This window comes from Colius striatus, chromosome 8, assembly GCF_028858725.1.
Source record: "Colius striatus isolate bColStr4 chromosome 8, bColStr4.1.hap1, whole genome shotgun sequence".
NCBI classification, from domain to species: Eukaryota; Metazoa; Chordata; class Aves; order Coliiformes; family Coliidae; genus Colius; species Colius striatus.
Window position 1 is genome coordinate 29465418 of NC_084766.1, and position 19115 is coordinate 29484532.

Below are 19115 nucleotides of genomic sequence, written 5' to 3' on the forward strand. Positions count from 1 at the left end.
TTTTATCTTGAATTTGAATCAGATGTTTATTTTAGAGTATTCAGGGGCAGCGTCAGAGAAAGTAAACCACAAAAGATAAGCAGCACGCATCACAATCAGATGCGGTGGAGGAAAAAACCCTAAAATATGAACCCTCAGAATGCAATTTAAAACAGCAAAGAGGAAAAAGCCTGACTTGGGATGAGAAAGGTGCATCTTGAAGACAATCCACTGAATGGCTTCTTCAATTATTTATTATTAAAAAAGTATGCAGATCATGGCACAGACATATCCAACCCTTTCAGCTCTGAGGAAAAGAAAACCATGTCCTAATATATTCATTGCATAAGTCTGAAGTGATACAAAGAAAATTTCAAGTAAAGGATTGTGGTTTGAAGTAAAAATTCTTCTTATTTAAAAAATGAGAAGGCTATCTGTTTTTCTTCTCTCCATCCACTGGTTGATCCGTTTCTGAGTCATATTGGCATTTTTCCACACATTTCCTAGGGAACCAGCCTCGTTCTCTTATTCCACCTTAAGACATGAAAAGTTGCATTAACTTGGAACAAAACATGACCCACTGCAGAGGTAAAACATAGGACTGGAAGAGACATCAAGAGGTTACCTAGGTTATTTTCTTCTCCAAGGCAGGACATCTAAGTCATTCCTAATGTCATTGCCTGGGGATGTGTGGATTCTCTCCCACTGCCTAAAATGTTCTCAGATATCTCCAAAGTTTTTCAGTGCTCTACCTTCCTTACTGGAGAAAATCTATCCTAATTCCCTATCTTTCCATCTAAGTCAAGTTCACAACTCCTTTTTCTACATAACGGACACAGAAAGCAGCTGACAACCTTTTCTGCAACAGACTTAATGCAGTTGATGACTACTGGCACATAGCCTAAAGGCCTTCTCCTGTCTCTTTTTCCTCTCCAGGTAAGCCATCCAAATTCTTTCCTCTTTTCCTTATAAGTCATATATTCTGATTATTTTCTTTGTTTTCCTTTACAGCTGATCTTCCTCTTTCCTGAGATGCAGTAACTGCTTTTACTTGTGGCAGTAGTTCAGTTGAATCTCTGCCAATGTTGAGCAGGATGGAAGGATTACTTCATGTATCTGGGAAGGTACATGCTTTTTTCTTAGACTCATTTCTTTTTGTTGACTCATTTTAAGATTATGATTGACTCTTTTTCTCAGAAGTACTGCTACTTAATCATTAATTTTTCCATCTTGCTATAGTGCAGCTTGTTATTGCTGCTTATTTATAGCATTTCGTTAAGACATTCCTAACAAACCTCACCCTATTTCTGAAGCCCAGTTCTCCAAAGTGTCAATGTTATTTTGAATTCTAATTCAGCCTCTCAGTATATGCCAAGTTTCCCACCCAGACCACATTTCACTCACATTTCAATATAGCACAGATATCTCCTGTTTATCTTCATAACAAGCCACACAATACAAACTATTACCATGCTCACTTGAATGATTCACTTAGGTTTGACATTTGAAAGAGCTCTCTATGGTGAGCTGACAAGAACTTCTAGCCCATGAAAGTCTCAGATCTCCCATAAAAAAACCCATCATTTTCAATGTTGTGACTGTTGGCTGCCTCTTTTTGGCCAACAAAGAACATACATGCAATGAATTAATAACTGTTTGGAAGAGGCAACAGAATCCAATGCATCCTCTGGCAGGTAAAATTTTAGTTCAGTCCTAAGCAGGAAGACTAAAGTAAAAAATGTAAAAATTTCAATGCAACTGGCTGTGATGTGGTCTCTCTGCAGACAAAACATCCCCTTGTTTTTAAGATGTGCAAAGACTAAACTCAGGTTTTACAGGTATACGTGGTGTTTAGGTAGGATATCTGAACGTGTTTAAAAGAGACCACTATTTCAATATATAAAAAAAAATCATCATTAACTTCTTTAAAGTCTAAGAAGTGTCCCCCTTCCCACTCAACCTTTATTAAGCTGTTAGATAGTGTTCTTTCACTCTGACAGATCAAAGTTCGTCAGAAATGGCAAGTTTACCAGATATAAAGAGTAAAAACTGTGGATATGGTTTCAGAGGGGAGAGAAGCTAACACCCGTAAGGCCAGTCATTATACATTCTGAAAACTGAACAAGTAATATTGTCCACATTTCTAGACAGCTATACAATTGCTTTTCAATTTGCAGCAGAAAAAGTGAAAATAACTGCTTCATACCATTAGCAGCTGAGTCAAGAATCTTCTCACCATACATCCAGTGTCTGGGGAAGAGAGCACAATAGGTAATTAGATGCCAGAACTTATCTCAGTCTTTCTTTTAACCAAACAAAAAGTTGTTGAGCCACTAACTTTAAGCCTCTTGTGGCTAAAATCAGATCCCCTTTACTCAGTGCAATTCTAGGTTCTTCAGTGCATGGTGTTGTGAAGAACGTTTTAACACCTTTAGTCACGGGGCAGCAGACACCACTGTAATCTTCCACTGCTTGATAACGCACCTGTAAATTTGAACAGAAGATGGCAATGTGTTATTGTAAGGAGTTATGGCCTTGCTGACAGTTTCATAAAACACAACAAAAAAAAAAATCAATTAAAGCATACTGTTGGGTTTGAGCATAATGAGAATGGCTGTCAAAAGCACTCCAAATTAAATGTTTAAAATGAAGCACGTTCATCTTTATTATCATGTTTCTTACCATCTGGAAACAAAAAGACAAATGCAAAGAAAGCTAAATGCTAAGTTTAATTAAGCAGAGGTTGCGGCACAGCATTTGTGCAGAAACATAAAGTCTTTATTTAGTTACTACATTTAAAAATGAAGAAGACAATTAGTCTCTACAGTTACTTATATTTCAAAGTCATTTCAGACCAAACTTCACAAATACTTACACTTCTTACTCGCTTGTCTGCTTTCTGTTTCAGTTGCTCTATCTATAAATGATTATAAATAGAAATTTAGGCAATATTTAGTTTAAGAAGATTTGTGTATTCAACACAGAATTAAGTCAGGTATTGAAACTATCCAACAAACACAGGAAATATCATTATCATTTCATTAAAAGCATTCACAAAAGCATAACTTTTTTGTCTATCAAAAATTGAAGAACATTTGACAGGACTATTATAGCTATTTCTAAATTACTATATTTATAATTAGATATTTGTAAATAACCAGATGAATATTTCTGCAAAGGAAAGCAGGTAATCAACAGTGGGGAGGATTAACACGGGATATCACCTGAAGATCAATTACCGTCAAACTGTATTGATGACAGCCATCTCTTACTGGCCAATCCAGGCCATCTCCCTCAGGAATCCCAGACCATGTAAACACTTGCTTGAAGTTCTTCCATTTACTTCCCATGTCATAGGGAAAAATAAAAGTCTCACCCGTTTGGTAGTACTGGATTCTGTCTTTGGCCTGGAAAAGAATTGAGAAATAGAGTACATAAAAACATACTCTACAAACTCCATTTGAGCAATAAGTATTAAGAAGGCCAGGTCATAAGGTCAGTGTGAGTCCATGACACCTAAAGCCTAACATTTTGAGACATGAGCAGTAAATTCCTGCTACACTAGTCCAGGCTTTTAAAGTTATTACAACAACCGTGGCATTTAGAAGTATGCCCAGAAGTGCATCCTTGCTCTTTAATGACAGAGTTAACTGGCTACAGTGATTAATTCACTCCATGCTCTGTTTTTACTTCATGACTTTTTTTAAGGACTGATGCCCGACTATTTATCAGTTATATACAAAGACTTCTATAGCTCAGGATTCTTTGAATGATGATGTGCATAACTCCACATTGGCAGCGTCAATTCCACCTGCAAGAACCGTGTACAGGGGTGTCATCTGGATTTCCACCATTCCCCAGTCAGTGACTTGTCATTCTTTCAGTAACGGTGACACCTAGTGGAGTCACTACAGAAGAGTTTGTTCTCGCACTAATTATTATGATTTGTTAAACTGATGTATTACAGTCTGTGTTGTTTTCAGAAAGGATACATTAGCAGTCTGTGTTTTACAGTAAAAATTATAACAGATTATTCCAGTAACAGTTTTCTTTCATTTATGTTCCATTGTCTTTTCATTCAAAGATCTAATAGGACGAGAATCCAGCCAAGATAGATTCCATGCAAGGAAAAGGCACTACAATACTTAGGTACCTATACCCAATCAAGACCCTCATGCTAGTTTTGACACAGAATAAAAGAAAGACAACAAGGTAGCAATGAAATGTTGGTGGACTTATACAAAATAACCTGGTAGCACTGAACTAGTTTTGAAATATTGAGCTTGTTTTGTTTCCTCTAAACTTAAGTTTCTCCTGCTTGACTATATTTCTTCTGAAAAATCTTGTGAAAACCTCTATAAAGACACAGAAATGAAAGAGAAACTTAAAGGAGAGAAGACTAGGCATCTGACTATTTTCTAGTTCTACTTCAATATCAAGAATTCTCCCAGGTTGAAACAGACAAGTGGGAAATGACAAAAACCATGAGCCAAAACACATCACCTAGAATGGGTAGGAGAGGTGGAAAACTAAAGACAAGGGCAAACATAACAAGAAGCAAAGCCAACTCAAGTTTCAGGCAAAACCACACATACTCCAAGCAGATAAGCAAAGTCTCTCAAAAGCAATTATTTTTCTATGTCACACCAATTCTCTCAAACAAAAAAGAAAAAAGCTATGCAGTTAAATGTTTTCTCATCTATTTCAGTGAATGTCAAAGACAATAAGGGAAAAGCTGGTTGTAGGTGTTAAGTCAGTGGTGAATTGAAACGACATCCTTGGTTTAAAATCAGAGAGATGAAACAAGAAATTGATAAATATGAAGAATAAACTTTGTATCAACAGTACAAGAATACTCTAAGAAAAGCTTACCTTTTCTTCAATCCAGGACTCGATTGAAGTTTTATTTGTCAAAATGACTTTCATCTAAAATAAAAGAGGTAGATGAAATTAGAGTTGATTTTCTGCAAAAGTACATCAGTTAGGTAAAGAAAACTTCATTTAAGAATCTAAATTTGCTTTAAAGAACAAAGCAGCTTTTATAAGCTTAACTGAAACATAAACCACTCAAGATTAAGATTCCTCATGGATACATACTGATGTTATCCTCTATAATGATACACTTAGTATCACACAGTATTTGTTTTTGCTTAAAATATGTATTTTTGTTTCCTTCCAATTATTTGAAGTAATATATTAGGCACGTTTATACCTGTTTTCAGGGACAGAGGCATGTACTCCTGAAATACCAAGTACTTTGCCTTTTCCGGAGAGTTTATAAAGCCCATCTCATGTTTTTTTATTTCATTAGCCTCTCACCTCTAAGTTCTCCTATGAAAAATAATTTTAAAATATTGTGGTAACAACAGAGGAACTGGGAGAAAGCAACATAAACCCACTGGAAAAGTTACACAATATAAGCTCCAAACAGCTACTCCTATCTCAATCCCAAATTTTACGTCTGCTCCACAAGCTGGCAAAACTGTTAAGTTTTTACCTTCTTTGTACCAGAAGCCATAAACTTACCTGGATAATAAACAGCATACCAACAGCTATAGTTGTTCCTAATGCCAGTCCTAAGGCAAACAAAGATGCAGCAAATGCAGACAGTCCAAAGGGAATAATGGGTCGAGGGTCTCTCTTGGCTGCACTCATGTCAATCTTTACAGAACTCCACCCAAAAGATATCTGCCAAGGGAAAAATATCGTTCAGCTTTAGCATTCTGACTGCTGAAACAAAACAAGTTACCAATAAGAAATATGGTTCTGAAGGTAAGTGTCCAACTTCTGGTAGGTTTATAATTCAAGTGGAATAACTTAAAAAAATAATTTCAAAGAACCCTTCTTCAGAAAAAGATTCTTTACTAGATGTAGGTCACCTCTAGATGGAAGCTAAAACAAAATTACCATCTTGCAAGATTCACAGGTTAGGCCCAAAATAAAAAGGCACATTAACAAAAATGCACTCACCAGTTTCAGATAAATGTTTACAAAGCACAGTACCCATTTTCAATGCAAACACTACAGGTTCTCTTCTGCAAGCTTTAGCAGATAACAGTTCTCAACATTACTGCTCTGCAAATACAGTACACAACCTTCATCTGTTACACTCAGGTGATGTTTTCAAGCCCTTTATCGCAACCACAAAGGCTGAAATCAAAGCTCATAATCTCAACCATGCATCTGAGATAAGGGGTGTATTGCAGAACAAGCTTTGCTCATTGTTGCTCCAGTTAACGTTTTCTGTTTAAAAAAACCCAACATTATTTTTGGAACTAAAAATAAATAAACTATTTTTTTTTCCCCTGGAAGAATTGTGTCCAACTCTAAAAACCTGCCAAGCAGAAGAAAATAAATGGCATCTGACTTGTGTGTTGGGAGTAAATAGCAACCAGCTTTTGTGTCAGCCAAAACACAGCCTGTCTTTCTCTATATAACTGTTACTCAAAAATTGTCTTCAATCAATGCAAAGAAACTTCCAGTGATTATGACAAACAACTGGGAGGGTTGTGGGAGGAAGGAAGGAAAGGAAACAAAGAATTTTCTCTGAATTCTCCTCCAATTGATGAACATACTTCTCTTACAGCTAGAAAGCAGAACTGAAAGTACATGTTGGAGGAATAACAAGGAATTTCACATGCTGCTTCTCAGGAAACCAAATTGTCTCATATTTCCAGAGACAAACTACCCATCTGACTTAAATAGTGTTTCAAGCATTTAGTTTTCTTACTCTGTTATAAAGCTGAGTGTACATAGTCATAACAAATATGAAAGAAGCATGAATGCATCCCAGTGGAGCTAAGAGGAGGAACAGAGTGAAAGATGCATGATTCTGGTATCCACAACAGTTGTTGATCCAAGGACAATGGTGATCCATCTTCATGACACATCTGTGAATAATACATATTGATTAATATAGAGGACACATATGTTTTTCAAAAAGCTTAAAGAAGAGCACAGATATTTTTTTCATATTCAAACCCCCCATTAATTAATTTAAACCCATCAATTTCTGACAGATCCAACACAGTAGCTTTTTTTTTGTTCCTATTAAGAATGCTATTTCATGTTGTAGAGTGAAAGAAAGCAAAATAAGAAATGCACCCAGGTTCTACTGTCTTTATCTATCCCTCCTCCTCTTTAGTCAAACTTGCTAGTTGCTGATAACACCATATCCCAGAACCAGGGGACAGAGGCCTAGAAAGAGACAAGTAAGAACTATCAAAACAATAATTAAGTGCTAATATTGTTGTAAATTCTTTTAAATAAGCACACCAGGAAAATAAAGGAGATATCAAATCCCCTATGAACTACTTAAAGAACATTTAGACACACAGAAGTGTGTTAATGTCTCTTTCCGATAGCAGCCTCTCCGAAAACTTCAATTATGTTGACCTCACACCACTAAGTCCTTTTCAAAATCCAGCTAGTGTAAACATCCTGGAGACACTCTATTCCACATAAAGCTGCTTATTTTGGTGTAGCTTACAGGTGCAAAAAAACCCCAAAACTGATAAAAGATCTGTCCACATTCTGAACTGCATTGATTTAACAGGTTAAAAAGTCACTAATTATAAGTTTGCAACGCATCTGCACCAAACCAAAGGACTGAACAACACAAATATCCAGCTTCTCTGAAAATATGAGTTAGTTGTTTTAGAACTACTGGCCTCATTATCTTTTAAGATAGTCCATTCCCAATAGGAAGTTCAGTTTTTCCCTTTGAAAGAATTAATTACTCTTCCTTAGCGTATGCTCAACTGCCACTGTACAAGTTTTTGAACATACGATCATAACCATAAGCACAAGTGTTTCTGAGGAAGTTCCTAGATCTTAGCTAGAAACCTCAATTTGTTCAGGTAGGCCTCCAGAAGTGGCTCAATTCATGCACTGAAACTTGCCATAACCCACTGCTGGAAAGTCTTCTGTGCTAAGGTACCTACTTCATGGCAACAGGCTGGAAATACATGTGGAATGAGTTACTTGGCCAGTGTGGAGAGGGCAGAAAATTCTCAAGGCATACCAATAAAATGATCTGAGGAATGTGCTGAAATTTCTTCTGTTTTATTTGACAAAAGATGGATTATTTAAAGAACTTGCTTTGCAAAGACAATGATCAGGATCTGTTGCCATTTTCTATTAAGCCCTTGAAATACAGACAGGCACTTGTAGAAAAGAGTCTAATTTTACATCTGAGGATGATACAGCCAAATTACAGCACTGCTCTACAGCTCCACTTCCTAAAGGGACACTGACTGCACATCTTGTGTTTATAGAAAAAACAAGCAAATGTGTGTGTTGCAATATCCTTTATCATGTTCTCTAACAGCCCTTCAGAGGACAACCTGCCCAGCAAACCCAAGAGAAACGCAACTACAGCCTGGACTGCAGACAGCTGGAGTGGCTTGCTATTTTCAAGCTGCACTAAATTCCAGTGCAGCTATTTATAATAAAAGCATCCTTTATCTCAGAACAAGTTTGTTGGAAGACTAACACATAGCAAGGCACACACTTTTAAAGTTGACCCAAAAGGCTTATTAGCTCACTTAACAAGCAGACTCCCCCTCAAAAAAAACCCCAACCTTTTAGTGAAGGACAAAGAACAGTCCAAAATTTCCACTCAAATGATCATTTAAATCCTATTGGGGAAGGTGGCAGAACAGGCTTTTCTACTCCCTAAACAAGTGAATGTTTGGACTCAAAAGTTACAAAAGAAGACTGAAAGACTTGTATTTATTTACACAGGCTCACTTCCCTGAAACAATACTGCAATGTTTTGTCAATACTGCCAAGAATTTCTTGAAAGGAATCGATTTCAAGTTAAAAAGAAAATATTGAAGACATATTTATTTACTAAACCAAAACACAGTAAAGCCATATAGAAATCATAAAACTAGAAAGTGGAAATATTGGAAATGGGCAAGGTGTTTAGATGGGAGTTTTTTAAAAGTGTGCAACATAAGACTTAGAAGAACAAATTATATTAATAGCTCAACATTAGATTTGAAGCTGCTTTAACATGGATTTAAAGAGAGAGAGTACCTGTTACACTTTCGACAGTGGTGCGAACGTGGTGCCTTATAAGACTGACACACTTTACAGTATTGGAGGTACATGCAATCCTGAGATTTTTCCTTTAAACAGAAGAATAGGTGTGTTAGAGTCATATACATGATTCTACTGGCAATACATATCTTGGCGCTTTCCTAACCTAAGCATCTTTGCTTTTTTCTGACAGGGTGTGTTTCATAACCCAACCTTATTTTAATAGTAGGTGGCAAGGAGACAAAAAAACCCAAAATGAAATAATCTATTAACTATCAACACAGCCATCTCCCACTGTTGAAAGTGCTGGTTGCTAAAAGAAATAAACAGGTCTTCCATCAGGATGAGTGACCCTACAAGCTGGGTTTCACAGTGATGTTCTGAGAATAAAAAAACAGCATGAAGCCTTCATAATTTAAAAAAAAACTCACTCATGCACCTCGTGTCTCCATTTTACCTCATAAGCCAATCTAGGCTTGCTACTAAGATAAGCATTTATGTTCAACTAGATCCCGTTTGCCACCCTTACACACGCATGCCAGGTATAGCAAGATGACAGACAAGAAGACCTGTAGATAGTGAGCAGTAATATTGGCCAAAATCCTGTGTTCATGAAGTGAAATACCCAGTTGCCCTCCTACAACTTCTCATTAGACTCTGTCCTGAGAAATATTCCACAAGTAGAAACGTGATTATTACTAATCCTTGTATCATTCCACTTGAATGCAAACTCTGGCCAGTTGTCTTGAGATACTGGACTTGTATAATTCTGGTCCTTGACTACTACTTACAAGAGACTACTGTAAGGAAATGCAAATATCTACCTTGACTTACAATACTATGTTGAACATAAGATAAATATTTTCTGACTCACATATAAAAAAATGCTAAATGAAGTTCTTCTAATCCTTATCACTAGCAGCAAAGTCTTTAATACAGGACTGGCTGTATGAGCGCACAGATAACCTTGAAGTTCTCATTCCTCGCTAACTGTACTTGTTTCCGGTTGTTTTGCTTTGAGAGCACCTACAAAACATAACAACTATTGCCAACAAAGAAGCATTGGAGTTCAGCCCCAGATCACCCTCACTGATAGAACAAGGGCGGGAGGGAGTAAGCTGGAGTATACTGGAAACACTGGAAGCAGCAGCAAAGCGGGAGAAGCGGAAAGTAAAGATGTCGAAACAAGATAAGGAGAAAGGAGGGGCCCGAGGGGCTGGCTGCATTCTTCGGGGAAAAAGGGGAAATGGTGGTATTGAAAGATAGGCGATTTCTGCTTCTTTCTGACCGCCGCTCTTTCAGAGAGGCCGGCACCGGGATAAGGGCAGGCCTGCCGGTCCCCCCCGCCCCACGCCTCAGCCCGCCCCGGGGAGGGAGGCGATCGAAAGCCAGCGCTTACCGGCGTCCACCCCAGAGGGACGTACCCCGGGCCGACAAACATGGCGCTGAAGTAGTTATAGAGGATCATGACGGTCCAGTTGAGAAGCATGATGAAGTTGATGCTTCCCCCGGCAGTGTCCAGGGGCCAGTACCACAGCACAGCATCCACCATGGCAGTGGCTGAGCATATGGCCACCACGGCTAGGGCCACCAGCGGCCCCCAGTGGCACAGCCGCCGCGCCTGGCGCAGCCCCCCCGGGCCGTCCATGGCCGCTACCGCCGCCCGCCCGCCGCCGCCCCGCCGCCTCCGCCGCCGCGCATGGCTCCCGCCACCTTCAGCCCCGCGCCGTCCCGCCGGCGGCCAGAGCGAGGGAGCGCCCTGAAGAACGGAAAGGGAAAGGCAAAGGGGAGGTGTCGGGGCCCGCCGGGCCTCAGCCTCCGCCCCGCCCCGCCGGCCGCGGCGGGGAGCGGAGCCCGCCCCCGCCTCCGTCCGCCGGCGCCTCCGGGTCAGCCACCGCCCCCCGGCCGTCCGTTTGCAATAGGATCCCGCCGGGAAACAGCGATGTCCCGCCCGTAGTGCCGCAGCCTCGTCTCCCCGTCCCCGCTCTGCTGAAGGAGCGGGGTTACGAGGCGGGGCGCGGGGAGCTGCGAGGGCCCGTGTGGTTGAGCATGAGTGTGTCACCGCTGCCTCCTTCTCTCGGCCTAGAGCTGCCGTTCAGTCTCCCAGGCGAAGACAGCCAAAGAGTGTCGGCAGGGAGCTGGGCGGTGCTGGTTAAAGCACCTGAGTCGGGGCGGAGAGTTTCTCCGGAACCTGCATTGAGGCGCCCGGAGGCGAGGGGACGGCTTTGAGAGTGGCAGAACGCGGAAGCGGTTGTTTGCGGAGCGGCCGGGGGTGCCCGGCTGAGCACGGCATCTCCGCGGAACGCAGCGGGGCCGCGCCCCCCTCTCACCCCATACCAGCACCGCCGCCGCCGCAGCCATGTCCTCCGATTTCGAGAGCTACGAGCAGGACTTCGCGGTGCTGACGGCCGAGATCACGGGCAGGATCGGGAAGGTGCCGAAGCTGGTCGGAGGTGAGCGGCGGGCGCCAGCGGCGGGGGGGCTGCTCGCCTGGCGCCGTGGAAAGGCCGGAGTCTCCCGGGCGGCCCGACCCGCTCCTCTGTAAGAGCCTCGCCAGCTCCTGGAGCCGCCGGCTTTCCAGCAACAGGCGCTAGAGGTGGTGGCGGGAGGTGTTAGTGTGCCTTTAGCATGGTCTGTGTGTCCCGGCACTCGAGCTGTGTTTTCATGCCCCTTACGCAGCAGAGCCAGGACTCATCTGCCTGCCCTGGCTGCACATCTGTTAAAGCAGCGAGTGACTCATATTAAGAATAACTTGACAGACTACTGTTTGCTGGTCAGTTGTAAGGATCAGCCCTTCCCTCCTGACTCGCTCAGGGGTCGTGCCAAGTTATGCCAGTGCAAGCGAGGGGTCGAGCAGAGCAGGGCTTATAGTTGGGTGGATGTTTCCTCTACCAGCATTGCTACCGAGTGCTTTTTGTTGTCGTAGTACCACAAAATCGATAATGGAAATCAAGTCATTCTCATGTGGCATAGACATAATTTGTGCATGATTTAACCTGAATCTGTATTTTTGCTGCCTGCTGTTAAAACATTTGACTTGAGTAATTGACTGTGGTGACTCACATGTAGGAGCAGATTCAAAGAAATCACTGTTCATTTCCTTTAATTTGTTTGTCAGTAGCCTGCAGCATTCATGGTCTGATTCATGATGTATCCCTGCAGTAGAAACAATAATGTTTATGAGAGCTTTTAGGGTAGAAAGCTGAAAATTATAATCTCTGCAGCCAGTCTAGATGAATCTTCTGGTGCATACCAATCAGTGCCCTAATACAGGGCTCCTAGTATGTGACAAGAGAAGTTGAAGCTAGTGGATTTCTTCTCTATCCCCCTTGTAGCTCATCTTAATGCCTTTTCTGTTTCCAGGTCATTCAATATTTCTGTCTCTGCTTCCTATATGCATTTCCCAAAGTACTAAGATACTTAAACTAGAGGACTGAGTATCATATAAGGAAGGACTAAGCACACACTAATGGGAAACTTTTCCATATGACTAAAGGAAAAATATCATGTATCCAGAAAAACAACCTACTTTTGGAATGGGAAATGCATCATGAAATGATGAAGTAGTGACTCTAAACAAAATTTGAAGTAAGTGGTCAACTGAAGCACATGATCTCCGTGCAACTTCAATTCAGAGGTCCAAAACAAATCTGAAATGAATAAATTGGGATTTTGATTAAAAATGTGGATATTTTTTCTGGAAGGTTATGTCTAATTCTTATCTTTAGCAAGGAAGCAGGTACTGTGATAAATTTTGTTTCCATGAACATTTACAGGCATGATTAAAGGACTGGAAACTGCCCTTTCCTTGGCTTCACAAAACTCTTTTGTCCTTGAGCATAGACAAAAGGACATAGGGGGGAATAATTCAGTCACAGTCTACAGATACTTACAAGGTAGAAGGTTTTTTGTGCTCTGTAATGGAGACTTATGGATGAAAGGAGAGATCTGAAGAGTTCCTACGTTTGAATTTTTGAACTGGTGTAATTTAGGTTGCTCAGAAATTATATTTAACCTGCACATGTGCTCTGGAACAATTTACTGAGGGGATGAAGTGAATTCTTCACTAATGTAAAGTACCTAATCAAGGAAATATTTCCCACTGCCTCACAAAGGGTTGTTCTTTTTTTAAACAGAGTAAATGTAAAGCTGTCTTGTAGGAAAGGGAAGATGGCATAAATACAGCAGAGGCTTTTGTTCTGAAAAGCAGGAGTGCTACACAGTGAGCTTTTGGAAAAAGAATAGAGATTTAACTTCCTAATTGTATAGGTTTTGGAAATGTCTGTTCAGTAGTAGAATATTCTGCTCAGTAGGAGTGGAGTTCTATAATTCTTTCCTTGAATCAATCTCACTTGTTCTCGTAGAGAGACTTTGGAGCTTAAATACAAAATGTTTAAAGAGTATTGTCTTAGACAATGATGGATCCTAGAAGCAACAGGCTTCAAAATTGTGATTCTTTTATGTGGTAATTAGAAGGGTTTATTTGTTTTGGTTTTTTTGTTTTATAATTTCCCTTCCTCTCAGAGGACAAAGAATACATGTCCCCTGCTGGACTGGGAGTGTGATGCTGGGCTAAACGGCCTCAAGATAAGATAAAAAAAATTAACCATTGCCTTTATTTTTTGTAAAGAGATGTGTTTCCCATGTTAGAATTTGAGGCTAGTCATATATGGTTTGGACTGGCTTGCATTTATGAGTATATTTATGAGTGATTGCATTGCTTCAGTTGTCAGGGCTATTCAGTCTGTCTTCAGCAAAAAAAAAAGTCATGTATGTCTTAAAACCAAATTGCAGTCTAAACAAATAGAGGCACTGAACAACCTGGAAAAAAATCTCTGACTATGCTGAACACTTTAATCAGAAATATTTTAAATACACATTTTTCCCTTGTTTCTTAATAGGAATATTTGCAAGATGTTTGCTTCTTCATCACCAGAAGTTCCACTTAGTTCTTGTGGAGATGGCTGGGAGAGCCTCAAAAAAGGATTATGAGGTGGGAGGGGGACATGAGGAGAGATGCACGTGAGGTGTCAGTTTTCAGCAACAGTGATTTGAGAGAGATTGCTGATGGCCTTCTTCCTCCACGCTGGAAGAAGCAGGATGAAAGGTGTAAGGACTTGTGCTACTTCTGCATAATACAGAGAGATCTCCTGAAGTCTAGTGGCTGGTTTATTTCCTTCTGCTGCCCAAGATGGACCTGCTGTAAGCATCGTGTTCATTTGAATTGGAAAAATGCTGCTTAATTATTTTTGCAACATTCCTGCATTCGGTGTTGTCAGGACTTTATGCTGTCATGTGTTCTAGGAGGATGATGGCTCAACAAACAATCCAGTTGTCACAAACACATAAATAGTTCAGCAAGAAATGTAACAAAGGCACTCTGATGCTACAGAAGCGATAATCAGCAGGGACTTTAGAGTGTCTTGGGAAGAAATATCTTCTATTGAAGCAAACATCATCTGGAGAAATAAAGAAAGTGTTCTAAAATAAGAAATGGCCTTTAAATAGAATTTCTGTGGTGCTCCTTCAAGTCATTGAAGAATGAAGATCACTGGCTGGTGTGTTTTGTTAATGTTCCTCAGTGTTTCAGAGAAACATCTTACAATTTGACCAAAATTTGGTATAAATTTTTATTGTTGGATCTGAGAGTTTTATCAGCTCAAATTATGGTACTTGGGCTTTTTCCAGCATAGTAGCCTCTGAGTTATGAAGCTTTTAGACTTGAGTGCTATTCTTCTTCCAATACTTGATACCTTCATTTTCTACTGGGCGATCAAAGCACTGTATTTCAGTCTGTAACATTTATTTGAAGAAGATCCCACTCTTAATTTTCTGTCACCCTTGTACTAGAGTTTATGGTCTCCATTTCTTATCTAGCTCATTATGATGTGCCTCTTGAACACTGTTTTATAGCCCAAAGAGAGAAATGTGTATTGTTCCATTTGTCCCTACTGTTGGCCAGTAACTTTTGGCAAAATGGTGAACATGTAAACCACATCAGCCAGCGTAGCAAAATCTGTAAGTGGTCTATGAACTGAAGCCCTTTCTTATTCACTCTTTTCCTCAGCATGTACTAATAAAAAGAAGCAATTCCACAGGCAACAATATTGCTCAGTCGTGGTCCAGATTTTTCTAATCTCATCGCTGGTTGTGAGATCAAAGCAGTGCTCTGTTATCTTTTTACACTTGTAGACAGATTTTTGCCTTTCTGGAGCTGCTATATTTTGGTGGACAAAACAGTGACTAATGCAAGGGCAAAGCCAAAAGAATTGAGGAAAATGTAGCAAAAGCTTATTTCATATAAGCAAGTGATGCAACCTTATATACAAACACAGAATGGAGAAACTTTTGTTTCCAGTCTTTAGATTTATTAATATTTTGTCAAATCAACCAGTTAAAAAAGCTACATGCCGTATTTTATTTAGGATGTTCTGCTTGGCAATGTGGAGACAACAAGTCTATTATAAATTTAGATATATTTGGCGGAGCATTGTTTTTCATTTTCTTTCAAGGATGCTGTTCATTCTGATTTAAGAAAAAGTTGTAAGGCTCCTTTTCATTATTTCATATGATGGAAGTATATGTAAGGAAATGATCAAGTAGGCAGATTGAAACCTAAGACACAGCAGTGTAATACAGTTAGTAATGTGAAGATCTTTAATTGGATCGTAACCTGTTGATCCTGATCTTCTAAATTAGTGGCAAGCTTCTTTTACTCTGAGTAACTCCCTTTGACCTCATCTGCAATCTCCTGCTAGTCATCCTGTGGATATTGTACCTTCCTTTCTATGGGGATTCTGACTGAAATAAGTTGTTTCCTTAGCTTAATCATGTCACTAAAACTGAAAGTATGTGGTTTGAAAACCATTCCAGCAGTGCTTTCTGATTGACAGTATTGTAGCATTTCATGGTTCTGTTGCTGATATCAACAACAGGCCTAGAGGCATTGGAAATCCTGCAGCAAGTGGCTCCAGGCAGCCTGCTCCCACCAGGATTGTACATGGATGCAGCCAGATGAAGAGAGGAAAGTGAAAGCACGTGGGTGATACTTATATTTGACTTGCTTTTCCTTACCAATGTGACCCTCCTGGATCCTGCCACCCTTTCTTGCTCTGGGGACTACATAGTATTTCGTGTTCTAGAGGATCAGCAGTTCCAACAAGTTCATCTGCTTGCTTGGAAATCCATGAAGATATTGCTCCAAAGCTGCCAGGATGTTACCACGTGCCTGCTCACACATCTGTAGTTGAAGGAAGAACAAAGCCCTGTTGTCAGTATGCCTCACTCCCAGCAGTTGCTGGACGATTATGTATTGATAAATCTACTATGTTAAAATGCAGCTCTGGAACTGGGTTAAAGTTTAATTAATTAAGCCATTGAAGATCATTGGAATACCTCCTTAGTTTTATGGGAGCAGCCAAATCTTGAGTACTAATGAGTTTTCTCTAACCAAAGGTCTTATTATCTCAGTGGATAGGTAAGATCTTACTGGTCAGTGGAGTGCTGGATAGTTCTTGTAATCACAAGTACGCACAAAATTTGTACATGAAACATCTTCCCAGAACCCCCAACTTTATCTCCCTAAATTTCAGGTTACTTAATGTGTATGGAAATCCCAATCCAGTAAAACTCAGGGAAATACTGAAATTGCTATAATACATTTATTTTCTGCTGCTATATTTTAAATTTTTACTTTAGCTTCAATAAAATGATATTGTGTGTTTTATATCTTACATTGTTTTTCCTTTTGTTCATCGTCATTCCTCCACATCCAAATGAAGGAAAGAACAGAGGTGTTTTGAGATGCTGGGTGGAAGGATTAAAATGTGTAGACAAATAAGTGGCAGATTTTCTCCTCTTTTTATTTTAGTCATGTTAGGAAGTTAAAACACTAGCCATTACATTTTCTGACTTGGTTGTCAACATGAGAACCTGGTGGGGAATTAAAGGAAGACATTGCTATCAGTGAACTAAATGTGCTGCACAGAAATGAGCATTTCCTATGTCTGCTGTAGCAGAATCCACCAAATGTGGCAACATGAATTCTAGATTTGCAAGAAAAACGGCTTTTCCATGGCTTTAGCTTGGTAGAGAGAAGTACTTGATGGAATTTTATGCCTTTTTCAAGGTTAAGAAGCGAAACTGTTTGGGGGAACTTAGAGGTGAGCTCTAACATTCAGTTTGGGGGAGGAGGATTCAAATGCTCCCTTCTCACTTGTGTCACTGGCAGACTTCACTTTATTCAAGAGGCTTCAGTGTTCTTCAAGTTTTTATTCTAGCTGTGTTTTGCCAGATGTAGTGCTGTTCAGTTCTTACTGCTACCACTCAGAAACACCTTGATTTGTTCATATAGGGTATAGCAGAGTTGAAGCCTGAGACAGCCCCAGCTTCAGATGAACCTCATCAGCACTTGGACCACTTGCTCATCCAGTCTAATCCCAGGAGTCTTTGCTGCCTCTCCAGTTGACTATAACAAATTCTTGAGAACTTGGGCTTCTCCAAGAGGCATTTTCCCTTAGTGGAGAACCTCAGACTATAATCTTATTTTTGGCCAGTAAATTAATTACCCAAATGTTCTACAATGCTATAACAGCTCTTGGATGATAACCCAGTGCATATGATTTGTTCTTGTGAAACTGCCATGTGCAAGATAGTGTATCCTTATAAATCATCTGGTTATTTGCAAAGATCTCTGCATTATCTTTAAGGTGGAAAGATTATCCTGAGTCTGATCCTCTCTGCAGGCAGAGCTCCGATGTATGTAACTGTAGACAGATCATAATGTTCACGTGTCCTTAAATGAGAGAGTAGAGTATTAGGTAAATGAGAAGATAGATGGATAGACCCATGCAATTGTAATACAGAATACTGTGGAACAGCAATAGGAGGGCTCAGCTGAAACACAAGTTGCTTAAGCTGGGTATGCTTTACCAAAAACTCAGTAGCAATACAGTCCTTTCAGAAATAGTTCTGTTGTTTTTAAGAAAGTTTAGTTTAGGGGCAAGTTTTACTTTATGTGGCAGAAATTCTGAGTTTGATTGCTACCTCAGCATCCCCTGATTCCTGCCTGTGACACTAAATTTGCTTAGAAATAAAGCATTTAAGCCTGTGAGAAGCTAAATTATATGTTTTTAATGAAGCAGGTCTCTTGAAATTCAGTGGCTTGTGACATGCAGAGAGTCAAAGGAGATAATTAGATTGTCTTAGATCATTAGATGGTCTTCAGTATGTCTATTCTAGGATACAAAGAAGTCATGTGGAAGAGAAGCAAAGGAATTTAAGCTAAAAAAGAAAACTGTGAGGTCTAAAGATACACAATAAAATCTCTTCTGCCAGTGCAGACTTATCCCTCATGATCTCTGAGGAGAAAGACTGCAGATAGTTTTGTGTTATTCACTTTTAATCTGCTCCATCAGGCAAACCAGCACAGATGTCTCATAATGCTCTTGCTTTCAAACAAATACTGGTATAAAGGGCTGTATGTTTAGAGTTTTGCTAACTTTGTTGAGACAATGGGTGGATTTACAATCTTAAGGATAGAGGATGCGGACATGAGGGGTACAAGGAGATGCAAAACGCAGTTCAGATGTTAGTATTGAAGTCTGCAGCAATTAAGCCATGTGGAGATGTTTTATTATGTGAATATATGACTGAATATTCCTCAGCAAGTCACTTTCCAAGCTGTAACAAGCAAAGTGGTCAAGCAATTGGAATATTTGGCAGATGTGACACTAAATCTCAGTTCTCAGTCCTCTGGATATTCTACCTGAGAAGGCACTTACTGTCTATAGCTGGAGTACACACTTGTTGGGAAACCTGGTGAATCATCCATTATAGCTTGTAGCCAATGGTAATTTTTTAAGTTGACTTCTTTTATTACTAATTTACATTTTTACTGCTACTAGAAGATTGGTTTTCCTGTAGTTCTTATGGCATTTCAACTTGTTTCTGTCAAAGCAAAAGAAATGGTTCTAGACCCAGCATAGGATTCATTGTAAATGGGATGATTGGTTTTGTGTATGTCACATTTTGCAAACAAATAGGTTCTTAAAACAAGCAAATAAGGTTCTTAAACCATCGTTTTATTTCCA

General features: G+C 39.9%; 2 protein-coding genes across 5 annotated transcripts in view; one reads left to right on the plus strand and one right to left on the minus strand.

The window, feature by feature from the left end:
• Positions 1-10899, minus strand: ZDHHC6 (zinc finger DHHC-type palmitoyltransferase 6). Its single transcript, XM_062000774.1, has 10 exons — positions 10424-10899; positions 9022-9113; positions 6710-6869; positions 5506-5667; positions 4852-4905; positions 3219-3386; positions 2855-2896; positions 2318-2463; positions 2186-2229; positions 1-513 (listed from the first exon to the last, which is right to left on the minus strand). Exons 1-10 carry the CDS (start codon positions 10670-10672, stop codon positions 410-412), a joined length of 1221 nt encoding a protein of 406 aa, XP_061856758.1. The 5' UTR covers positions 10673-10899; the 3' UTR covers positions 1-409.
• A 77-nt stretch (positions 10900-10976) lies between these two features.
• Positions 10977-19115, plus strand: part of VTI1A (vesicle transport through interaction with t-SNAREs 1A) — a 277258-nt gene continuing 269119 nt past the window's right edge. Inside the window, exon 1 of one of the 4 annotated variants that reach the window (XM_062000777.1) lies at positions 10977-11477. In XM_062000777.1, coding sequence (XP_061856761.1) covers positions 11384-11477 — 94 coding nt within the window. In that variant the 5' untranslated portion in view covers positions 10977-11383. The remainder of the gene's footprint in view (positions 11478-19115) is intronic. The other 3 variants (XM_062000775.1, XM_062000778.1, XM_062000776.1) reach the window with 3 other exon arrangements.